General features: G+C 49.3%; 1 protein-coding gene across 1 annotated transcript in view; it reads left to right on the top strand.

Moving 5' to 3' along the window:
- Positions 1 to 12328, top strand: part of ACACA (acetyl-CoA carboxylase alpha) — a 117781-nt gene that overhangs the window by 83871 nt on the left and 21582 nt on the right. The window contains 4 exon segments of the mRNA XM_084299665.1: positions 6407 to 6550; positions 7290 to 7410; positions 10022 to 10118; positions 11890 to 11986. Coding sequence (XP_084155791.1) covers positions 6407 to 6550; positions 7290 to 7410; positions 10022 to 10118; positions 11890 to 11986 — 459 coding nt within the window.

The raw sequence follows: 12328 nt of genomic DNA, 5'->3' as shown, positions 1-12328 counted from the left end.
CAAGATGACTCCCAAGTCTTGGGATTAGATCAAAGCAATCATGTGAGAGCAATCATGTGAGTTAGAACAGCAAGTGCCATCCCTGTCATTCAAAGAGGCATTATAATTATTAATGCATGATATGAATCTTTCTGTAGTGGCACAGCAAGACTATTAGGAAGATACGTGTGGGCGCGGGGTGCTGGGGAATGCTAATCAAAGAGGGCCTAAGCAGTGCCAGCCAGGGACTGGTGCTGCAGCAGTGCTGGACGCCGGGTCCTTGCCCTTCCCCTTGCTCCGAGGCTGCTCTGCTCTCGGACTGAGCTCCTGGCAGGGGCAGGCTCAGCCCCGCGGTGAATTCGTCCCTGCTGCTGCCCCTGGGTGTCAGCACGGGCTGGGGGCAGTCCTGGGGACACGAAGGTCTTCGCTCCGTGTGGAGAAGGTAATGCGAGCAGGGTGGATGCCCGGGCTTCAGACGAGTGCAAGGAAACAAACACCAGCCTCCATTTCTACATTTTATTTTTAATTGCCTTTCTTTAAGTGGTGATATTTGTGTATCGTTCCCATTAGAGACAATTTACGTTCCAGACATCGCATTATTGGTCCCTTTATGTTTGCTTAGGGAAGAAGGTCTAATAGATTTCTGTTGACTTTTTTTCCTTCCTCCTTCTATCATTTTTAATACAGATCCTGATCAGTTTATCTACGTGGATGGGGCTTGTGCAGTGTGGGCGGGCTGTATTTATTCCCACTAAATAGGAGCTCAGCGTATCGGCACGTATTCTGCTTGCACCTTCCAGAGAAACACCTGTGTATTTAAAACCTTATTTCTATTTCATGGAACAGAAATTATATCCCGGTTTCTGGTGATTCTGTAGGACGTGTTTTTACTGGTTTGCTGGGTCCCAGACATCTCACTGGAGCTGAGTGGAAGAAGGCATCTTCCAAATGTGCCCCAGCACACCCGGTCCTGCCCTCCCCTCTCTCAGGCTGTCCCGAGGAGGGTATCAGGATCTGCCTCTGGCTCTTTTCTACCGTGACTTGCAGATAAATTTTCTGCCATTCTGGATGCTTGGGTGGGAACTCTAGGAACTGCATTGGGAAATTGTCAGATATTTTATGATTAAGCCCCAAACCGTGCTGCAAAGTGAACAAAAAGTCTCGTTGTCCTGGTGAAAGAGGAGCCTGTGCTGGAGCCTGTCCCCTTGGCTGGGGTCTGACTGAAAGGCTGCTCTTGGGGCTCAGAAGGTGACCAAGGGAATGACCAAACCCAAAATCTTCAGCATCACGGAGACGATCATTAATGCTGTTTATAGGGCAAGTGCCTGGAGCAGGGAACCCCTAACTGAGACAGATGGGATTTACGAGCGGTCAGACCATGTAGAATAGGGGGCAGTAATTTGAGTTTGCAAAGTATATTGAGTCCTTTTGATTTACCACAGACTGATGGAGTGACCTTGAACAAAACATGCGGTCTCCCTACACCGTGAAAGGAGAGCTAGGCAGGAATTTTTCGACAAGACATTTTTCATTTGAGAATGCCAGTTTGCTGAAACGGGAACTCTTTGGGAAAAAAGTATCGGTTTTGATGAATTTCTCATTTGAATTTTTTCATTTTGTCAAATGAAAAGCTCTTTTTTTCTTTCCAACTGATTTTTCATTCCGAATTAACTTTTATTTCTAATATCTACAATAAACACTTCAGAAGTCAGAAGCAAACGTCCTGGCCCTGCCTGATACTTGCTCAGATCTCGAGATCGCAAATTTTGATTTTCTGTTCCAGAAGAGGAAGCTTTCAAAAATCCCCGTAAATTCTTGCAAGATGGAACAAGCTGCTTCCTCCCACTCCCGTTTCATGTTGCCAGCTGCCTTAGTAAGGGGCTGTGGGATCTTCAGGCACAAGGTGCCTCCGAAGGCAGCTGGATGTGCCTTCCCCTGCTGCCTCCGAGGTGCCGTGCAGGTGCTTCTTCCCCTTCCCCCTCCGTCCTCACCGAATTAAAGCAAGGAAAGGAGCCCACCGGCCAGACCTGCTTCTGGATTTGCAGTCAGTAGCCATCTCCAATAACCATCAGGCTGTCAGCTTCCCCCCCACCTCCCCCTACCTCCCACCTCCCCCATCACTCACCAAAGGAAAAAAAGAGCTGGAGCCACAGCTCGAAATATATCATGCAATAGTGTATCATGAATTTCTTGTGAATCACATTGGTGAAGCAGGTTTATTTATTTCTGAGACTTTAAATCAATACAAAGTAGGTCTCTTAGTTCTGAAGCTGGGATGGAGTGTGAAAAAATGAGCCCATTGTACTCTTAAAACTTTGGGGAAAGGAGATGACAGCTATATAATTCCATTTACCAGGCACTAGGGGCTTTAATGTGAAGGTGACAGGGAGCTCTTTGTGCATTTAGAGCACCATATCTTCTAAATAAAAGATCTGTAGACTTGATAGTGGAGTATAGCTCTGACTTTAATAATCTCCAAGCATTAGACCGAGCCAATATGTTCCCAAGTCAGAAGGGTCCCCCACCGAACGCTCGTAAATTAAAAGTGCAGGAGCTGCACACGGTCCTGGATTAGAAATGCAAGAACTGCAGCCCCTGCCTTCCCAGGCAGAGGAGGTGTCTGTGCTCACTCGCCTTGTCTGCAGGATAAAGGCACGGCAGCAGCTCTGCCCCGGGCACGGCTCTGGCTGGCACCCGTCCTCGCTGGGCTCCCCTGCTCGCTGCTGCTGCTCCTCTGCCTCTGAGGACGTGATTCGGGGGGAGGACGGAGCCGAGAAATGAACGCCCGAAGATCTGTTGAGGCTTGGCTGCACATAACAGCAGTCAGGTTTTAAGTTCCTGCATTGTGTTTTCTGATGAGACATTCGTCCTGATCATTTCTGCCTGTTTATGAAAAATAGGCTATTTATAGTACGTGCGTGCGCCTTTTCTGCTTCAGGTTTCTGGCAGATAATATAAATTGTGGGCTGGGAATTGCAATTATTGAAATTATTTGGATAAAAATCTGGCACTTATATTCGATATAAACACATGATATGCTCTGAATAATAACGGCACTTATGTTACATAATGATTCCCATTCAAGCCCTCTGCTGTCATTTTTGCAGATCTTTCATCTCTGATGAAACGTGCCAGCCCAGCCAGCCCCGCAGTGGCTGTGTCCGCTAACCAGCAGCTCGGTCGCTAAAAAGGAGCACCCCAAAAGCAGCTGCTCATCGCAGCCCAGAGTGCTCAGAGATGGTTAAGGTGCCTATGACGTGCCTATGGACCTGTTGAGGATGGTCTTTAGCGGCTGAACGGGCTGCTGGAATGCTGGCTCCCCTTTGTACTCTCCAAAAGATCCTCTAAAGTAAAACGGGGTGGCCCACTGCAGCGCTGAGAATGGCTTTTGGAGGACCCGCTGAAATAATGTTGGCAGTGCTGCGTGTGGTTTGTAAGCACGTGGCATCAAAGCTTGTGTTACCTGCAAATGGTGTGTGTCCTACAGCCCGAGCTGAGCTCTGACACGTGCGGTGCTGCATCTAGCCTCTCCTCCTGCCCAATTCATTGCTGTCCTCATCCTTCTGCTGAGATGGAGGCACAGGGGAGGCGCTTTGTCTTGTGCACCTCTTAAATGCACGGCTTTCTGCTCTCCTGAGAGATTTGTCTTCGGGAGCACAGGAGGGGGAAGCAGAGTGGCTCACCTGAATCCCTCCTGGGGCTGGAGCGAGCCCACCCCTTCTGCGCACGCATTCGGTTGCTAAATCAAAGCCTTGGGTAAGCCTTGTGCTAACGCTGCTCCCAGCTCGGCACCTCCGTGGCTCCGCGTACCTCCCCGGCCAGCCCACGCTCAAGGGCTTGAAGTTTCCCCTTCGGACAGGTCAGATCCTGGTTGTAGCCGATGTAACCCTCTGCTGCCTTTCCTCCCGTGAGTTCACTTTAGCATTCCCTCTCTAACTGAGGTGGCGACGTTTCTAGAGCCACTCGTGGCTCCGCTGGCCACGTGTCTCACTGGGGGCGTCCGAAGCCTCTGAGTGCAGCAGCAGCTCGGGGCCTCTCCGGCGGATGTGTTCTCTTTCACCCTTGGATATTTTCCTGCAGAAACATTTATACAGCAATATGCATTGCACCATTTAAAATTGTTAATTGGAGATTGAATTACTTGTCAGCCTTTAAAAATGTAGTCCTCGGAGGTCAGCGGGGAGGTGGTTAGCGGGGCTGGATGGATGAGCCATCGCGCTCATTTTTTTCTCAAGCCCAACCATCAGCGCCTGCAAGCTGCCTTAGCCCTTCGGTGCCTTTTAACCTCTGGCACCCGATTTGGGCTGAAGCTGGGGGGGCAAAACAAGCCAGCAGGGTCTCCGATCACCCCGGAGAGGAGAAGACACGGGGACAGCGCCAGCCGGTGGCATCCCTGGAAGAGCCCCGCTGTGCCTGGCCCGGCACCGGGATGGAAGCAGCTGGCTTGGCGTTGGGGCTGTGAGTAATCCGGCTCTGCTTTAGGGCTGTGCTCATCCCTCCTGCTGCACACGGGAGCAGCACACACCCTCCCAGACGCAGATGGAGGCGGCACAACTTCCCAGCGCGGCTCGGGAGCCCGCAGCCTCGGCTGCTGAACGCTGCCGAGTAAATTCTCGCCCGCGCGGCGCTGCAGAGGGATTTCGTTCGCGCAGCCCCTCACAATGCTCTGCCACTTCACTGAAATGTCTGGAGCACTCGGGAAAAGGAGCTGCATATTTATCTTGGTCTCCAAAAGGGGATTTAAGGGCGAGAGCAGGCGGTATATTAGGCTGTTTTCATTGCCTGTCAGCGGTGGTAAACCTGAGCTGTCTGCGGTGTCTCCAGATAAGCAGCGGCAGAGGCCCATTTTGCATGTACATACGTTTGCATTAGTTCATAGATGGGGAGTTTAAATCCTCTTTATTTTTATTTTCCTCTGTGGAAAGCATTTAGCTAGACTTGTGTCTGGCATCTGCTTTCCTTTTCTTTGAGCCTAGATCTGTGCTGCTGTCTTTCTTCCCCTTCCTCTTCGTGGTGCTGACTGAGTTCGAGGAAGAGGAGGGTGTTGGAGCTTGGGAGGCAGCGCCAGGGACTGCTCCGTGCAGGGCCACGGTGCTTGAATTGCCTTCCAAATCGCTGGGCGAGTGCCACAACTTCTGTATCTAAGCCTCGGCTGCCATCTGTCTCGCAGGGACTGTTGTGAGGATCGCCCGGTGCCTGGGAAATGCTGAGTCCCGTGAAACGTCAGATCACGAGGCTTTTTTTCTTCCAAAGAGGAAAAAAATAGGGACTTGGCAAATGCTAGCATTAGGCGATGCTTTTGGAGGACACAGAGCCGTGACCCCAGCCGCGAGGAGCTGGTGTGCAGGAAGGGAGCTCACGGGTCCGGCGGCGTTTTGCAGCCAGCTCAGCATCCTCATTTCCCATCCCGTTAGCACCTTCCTGCTTTCTGCCCCAAAAGCTGAGTCCTGAGAACTGTGGCCTTCCCCTGCACCCGTGGGTGAGATCGGTCAGGTCCCGAGCACTCAGAGCAGGAACTCGCTCGGGCACCGCTCCTACGGGGTCGGGGCTGCCCCCACCTCGGGGCTGCTCCTCTCCCGGCCCCTTTTCCTAAAACGAGCTGCGCTGGTTGCTCGCTGGGGGAGGACAGGTTGTTTGCGTGTGTTTGAGGGGTTTTTAAGATCTAAATGAAGCAGGTATGTAATGCCCTCTGTCTGTTGGAAAGACTCAACCCATAAAAATAACAAACGGCATGTATTTGCTAGAATGTCAAAGTTATGAGTTTATTTTGTAATGATGTGCTCCTGCCTTCATGAGGTAAACTGGCCGTGGCAGAGGTGTTATTAGTAATATGGACTCAGTGGAGCAGAAAGCCGAGTGACCGAGAGATCAGTGTATCAGTCAGGGAGAGGGCAAATGGAAAGAGACAGCGGGAGAATGAGAAAAGAGCTGCGCTGCCTGGGCTCAGATTAGAGATGGAGCCGTGCGAGAGAATTGCAAGTCCAGCACTCAGCCTCATTCCTCCTGCTCTCTCCGAGGAGCCGGTGGGGCTTTGTCTCTGCCGTACCCATCCCCGTGCAGCACGGTGGTTGTCTCCCCGGGTGGAGGTTTGAGCGGGTCCCGTCCACCAGGCCCCATAGCGGGAACAATTTTGGATCAGAGAGCTGAGCTCGGGTCAGCCCTCAGGAGACTTGTTCATGTGTCAGCTCACTGCTGGCTGGGAAGGGTAAGAGATAGAGCTGCCTGCTGCCTTCCCACGTGTTGTTTCCCTTGGAAATCCAAACCTGAAGATCTTACCCACGTGCAGGGCTTGGGAGCAGTTTGCTCTGCCCTTTGGTGTCAACGTGTTCGTGACGTGCTGCAGGGACGGGCTTGTGTGCCATCTCCTTACTCAACACCTCCTTGCCACGTCTCCTCCTCTGATGTTTTCCCATTTTTCTTTTGAAAGGTGCTTGGACGGGAAGTTTACACCTCCAACAACCAGCTGGGTGGCATCCAGATAATGCACAACAACGGGGTGACGCACGGCACCGTGTGCGACGACTTCGAAGGAGTCTACACCATTCTGCTGTGGCTTTCCTACATGCCAAAGGTAATTCCTGGCCCTGCAGGAGTGTGGTGGGGCACCACCTCTTTATTCCCTGTCTTCACAGGGTTTTGGGGGTAGGGGAGGGTCTCTGAATCTATGGTTTTTTTTTCTGTGCTTGTAGCAAAATGGCTTAGGGTCATGGTTGCTGCTGTTGGGCATTATGGTACTGAAATCTACAAAGCCATGTTTGACCTACGGTGCTGCTGAAACCTGGATGAGGGGCAGCGTGGCACTGCCACATGTATTGTCACATCCCCCCCCCAGTGTGCTGTCTTTAGTGCTCTGGGTAGCGGGATTTGGTGTCAGCAGTGCATTGCCTCTTACTGAAAAGGCTCTAAAAGCTCCTCTCGGAGGCAGTAATTTGTGGGAGCTGATGGATGTTTTAGGCTGCTCTGCAGCCAGGAAGGAGCAACAAGAACGCGCAGGTCACCTTCCTGCAGGACAGAGCGCACAGATTGAGTCAGGTGGCCTGGGTGCTTTTAAAAATTAAATCGCAACCCCTTGCTAATGCTGGCAATCCTGAGGTTCAAGAGCAAGGAAAGCACAACAAATGCAAGATGATGCTGAAGGAGGGGCTGTGAGAGGCTGTGGAGCACCCTGGACGTTCCTTCAGGCTCTTGCCAAGGCCGAGATCCCGCGTGGCAGGGCTGTACCTTGGGGGGGAAGGAGGACTGATGAGCTGCTTTGTGGTCAGTGCTTGGTGGGAGAATGACTTTCTTCAATATTTTTCTTTTTCCCTTAGAGTGTATACAGCCCTGTTCCTATCCTCAAAGTCAAAGATCCTATAGACAGAACCATAGACTATATGCCTACCAAGACTCCCTACGATCCTCGCTGGTTGCTGGCTGGCCGCCCAAATCCAAGTGAGTGCAGCTGTGGTGGTGGGGACGTGTCGTGAAGTGTCTTGTGTCAAGGCTTCGTCAAGGATTCGTGTCTCTTACTGCTTTGTCAGTGGTCCAATTTCAGCATTAAATCGTTGATATTACTCATGGTAGCCTGTGGCATCATTGGAATTACAAAGCCTGGAGAATTAAAGTACCTCGGCAAATGAGGCAGGAGGCCCCGAGTGCTAACCCTGCAGATCTGGGTTTTTCTTCGACTCAAGCCAAGTGCATTTTGAAGCTTGAACCTCTCTGCTGTGTCTTGAGATGCTCTAGATCTGCTTCCAGACTTGAAGTATTCCTTTCTTCTTCCTGTCAGCAGCCAGGTGGCCCATCCAGTGCAGCTAGTCCTAAAGGACAAAGCTGGCTGGGATGGGGAGAAAGCCTGAGGCCTACAGACCGAATATATTTCAGAACTTATAAACTACTTAGTTCTGAGAGATTTAAATGTAATATATAAAAATAACATGTAAATAATGAGTGCTTGAGAACATTTACAGGTAGTAGTTAATTTTATAGACTTTTCTTTTTTTATGGTTCAGTGGAAAGTGCATGTAGGAAGGTCTTTCTGGTAGAGGAATCACAGAGCATTCCTGCAGAGCTCAGTGAGTAATTACATCGGGAACACTGCAAACCACTGAGCCCCCACACATGCTCTTGGGGTTGTGCAGCCTGTGTACGTACAAGCTGCAAACTGGGTGACCATTATGCCTGCCGTTATTAACGAGTTTGGGGGGCTAAAATGAGATTTGTGATAAACTAAGTTTTCTGGTTTTGGATAATATTTTTTCATCATCTCTCATGTAATTCATCCAGCTGTCTGAGTGCAGCAAACGCTGGCTTCCAAATCGAGTGACTTCAGATTTTAATTTAGTGGAAGCGTTAAGGAAAGCAGATGATTCCCTGTGATAAGTTAAAGCAGATATCTCCTAGGTGAAAAGTTAAAGCCATTTATTAGAGGAGATATTGCCGTGATATTCTTCAAACTGACGCCCGACACGAGGCCAGAATCTAAACGATCAGCTTTGGGCTCACGATAAAGAGATAATTTTGAAATGGATGGTCACATTTTACAGTGGGGCCACAGAGGCAAGGAATGTAGAACACAGTAATTACAAGTTTGGTCTTGATAAAACACTCTCCATCCTGTTTAAGTCAGCAGAGGTTAGCTTGCTTGGATCTCCACTTTTAATTGGTTTTGGACTTGGGTTTGCAGAAGCAGAGGTGCTTGTTCAGATTAAAGCATTCCTCAGAAGCTGCTTGCCAAGGGGGAAAGCTGGGAGATTTTTTTTTTTATTTTTTGGCAGAATCTTCATGAAGTCCCAGAGAAAAGCAGGTGCCCAAAGAAAGTTGTGATTTCTGTAGCTGTCTGGGCGGGCAGCACACCTCGGTGCCTCGTCTGTGGGATGTATGGCTCAGGCTGCCAGGAGGACTGCAGAGAGCTGCCTGCAGGTCCCCCCTATTTATTTGTAACACCCCAAATCAGCATCAGCATCCAGCCCAGATGGAAGAGAAGTACAGCATAATCTGCCCCCCTGCTCCCTGGTGGGATCATTGTCACCCCAAAGTTTTATTTGAGGAAACGTGTGCGGATTGTTAGTCAACAGAGCTGGTGGCTGGGTGTCAGCGCCTCCGCAGGGGCAGGAGGAACCCCAGGGCTGACACCATTGCTTTATAAAGGGCAAATAATGCTAGGTTGTAGTATGACCAGGGTGACCAGTTCATAGTTAGTATGATCAGGGTATATAATTCACAGATTTATGACCAGGGTAACCAAGCTGTTGTGCTTCAGGAAGGAAGTCGATTGTCTGCAAGAGTCAGGAAAAGCTTATTCCCCTTTGGGCTGCCCAGCCACCTCGGTGAGTGCTGTTCAGGAGAGGTTTGCTCTCCTGGAAGTGCTGCGAAGTCGCTGCCTTCCTTGGGCAAGTGCAAGGTGTGAGAGCACGGCCTGAGCTGGTACCGGGACGCCTACAGCATCGGCTGGTGGCTTGTGCAGAGCAGGCTCCCAGTACCAACTGCTTCTGTTTAATTTTTGTCAGAGGCTGTGTGAAACCCTCTCAGAGGGGGTGTCTAATTTTCAAGTGTCGCAGACTTTTTTACATTTAGGTCCTGATTTTCTTCTGCACTCTTTTGTTAAAAGAAATATGAGGCAGAATCGGGAGAAAAACGCGAGCCAAGTTTTAGGACAGAAATAGGCATTTTGCAAAACATCTTTAATGACTTTGCTGCCTTTTGACAAATGTTTGTTGCGTCTTGAAAAAAGCAGCTATTTATTTAAAAGCATGCGAAGTCCCTCTGCTATCCGAACCCCATCGTTTAACAATAAATGATGCTTTTGCTGATAAATGACTGTCTTTATGTAGACTAGCAAATGAAACAAGACATGATGGCTGAAGGCAGACAAACGCTCAGCTGTCTAATGTTCCCTTGTATTATAATCTGTTTAAAACTAACTAAATAAATAAAAAGACATTTCCATGTGCTCCAGTTGGCATTTTAAACAAGTTTTGGTTGGTCCTTTTATGTTCCCTCTTCTTCCTTCCTTCCTTCCCTCCTCCCTCTTCTGATATTGCCTTTTTTCCCTCCCTTTCAGGTCAAAAAGGACAGTGGCTGAGTGGTTTCTTTGACAATGGCTCCTTCCTGGAGATCATGCAGCCCTGGGCCCAGACAGTTGTGGTTGGCAGAGCAAGGTAAATGCTGAGACATTTTAGATGTTTGTAGGAAGCGTGTTTTCATCGTGCTTTGCATTTTTTTTTAGAACCTCGTTTCAAAACTGCTAGTAAAAATAAGTTGTTGGGTGAATCGGATGCCTTAGTTTTACTTCTTTGCCACGTGAAGCATAGACTGATCATTTCTTCTGCGTTGCTTGGAAGTGACAGCTCTAATGTGCACAAAAGCCAAAAAGAGAGAGATTGTTAAAAATTATGTAACTTTATTTTTTATTTAACTAACAGCACTGCTGGTCCCAGGGGCCTGAGAGCTGTTACCCCTGGAGATCCTTTCCTCTCAGAATATTGTCTGCCTTTATACATTGTCGAATGGAGCCTAAAATACCTGCTGGCTCCCCTCCTAATTACAGCGGGTAAACTTGGGTGTTCCTGTGCCCTTTTGATACACTTCAGTATTTTTATCTGCCATCTGTACCACACCAAGTGTTATCTCACAAGGTACTCCAACCATTTAAAGGCTTTTAGGTGAAGAATTACACTGGGTAAAAAAATAATCAGTGATTTGGCAAAGCTAGAAGGTCTCTGCCCAGGCCTGTGCTCGGCTTCACTCGCAGTTCCTTTCTTCCGACAAATTCCAAGTTGCTCTGGACTCTCACACACAAGTACATAGAATACAAATGAAACTGACTTCTTTCAAAAGCAGTGGCACTTGGAAAAAACAAATATGAATGTATTCTTCTGGGATTGTTACTGTAAGTGCTGCCAAAACTCATCTTTTGTATGTATGTTTGGAATATGTGTGCTGTTGGCTGTAAATTGTCTTTTATTATTCTATGGCAACTTGTCCAGGGACACACTATAAAACAAGATGTAGCATCTTCATGTGCTAGCCTGATAAAATTTATATGAAGTATAATGGAAAACAGAAGTTGTTTTGAGCTGTTTTCAAGTTCAATAAATAACTGTAATACTTGGATAAAGATGTTCTTTATTAGGTCACATGGGCCCTAATACACAAGTTATAAGTTACCGATTTAAGACGGCTTCTGCAATTACGGGGTTCTGGGCAGACCCTTAATCATAGCGAATGGGAATATTTCCAAGCCCCTGGTGCACGCGGGCCGTGTCGTGCTGCCTGCCTGCAGCGTGTCACCAGCCCGGGGTGGCTGCTGAGAGCTCCTCAGCCCTGCTGGGACTGCCTGGGACAAGGGCTGTCAGCGGGGCCGGGTGAAATCTGCGTGGGTTTTGTGGGAAGCGCTCCGGAGCTCCCCGGTGCCGACCTCCCCTCCTCGCCTCGTGGCATCCAGCAGCCGAGGGGCAGCAGGGAGGCGGACAGGCAAACCCAAAGCTTGTCCCTTTTCCCCATCCTTCAGCCAAGCCACCTGGGAGTTCTGTAAGGAGGAGAGAAATGCAGAGCTGAAACATCTGCAGGGCTTGGGAAGCCTTGGGGCTTCACTTCTGTCCTGGGTGAGACCACCAGCATCAATATTTGTGTGATGCTGGGGGAGGAGAGGTGCATTTGTAGCTGTTTCAGTCAGACCTTAGGCTTCGGTTTACTCTATTTAAGAGGTGTGTGTTAGTGTTCAGAGCTAGGTTTTGCTTTGAGAACTATACACTGAGCTCCGAAACCATCCAGCCGCACGTCTAAACTGTTCAAAAAGGCCACAGTGCTTCTCCCTCCCCCGTTAGCATGCATTATTTGTCTCTTTTGGGTATTTTGATGCAAATTGGAAAAATGGCCTAGTTGTGTAACAGTAAAAGTATGAATTTTGATTTGTTTCGGTGCTGGCAGGCTGGGAGGAATACCTGTAGGAGTGGTTGCCGTAGAAACGAGGACAGTGGAGCTGAGCATCCCCGCTGACCCCGCAAACCTGGACTCGGAGGCCAAGGTAGGTTGAACGCCTGCTCACTTGGTTGTTTGTCCTCTGAAAACATGAGAAGAGCATTTGTTTTGGTGGGATTTTTTGGTCTTGGTGGTGGCACAAAAAATAAATGTGTTCGTCGCGTGGGTGCTGGTACCTGGCAGTGGCTGGAGGCTCTTGGCTCGGGGGGCGCCTTCCCCAGCAGTCCTGCCTCTGCTGTGAGCCTGCTGCGATGCAGGACGTAGGGCCTGGGAGATCTGGCAAGGAAAAATCATTTCCCTGTTCTCTTGCTGTGACCGGATTGTTTCATGCTCTTGCTGCTTTGACATTTTGCTTTTCTCCTGCCTGATTTCACAGCTGTGGCCCTAC

The sequence above is a fragment of the Netta rufina genome, assembly GCF_964035555.1.
Source record: "Netta rufina genome assembly, chromosome: 21".
Classification (NCBI taxonomy): Eukaryota; Metazoa; Chordata; class Aves; order Anseriformes; family Anatidae; genus Netta; species Netta rufina.
Note: the sequence above shows the minus strand (reverse complement) of the source record. Positions and strands in the feature narration are given on the sequence as shown.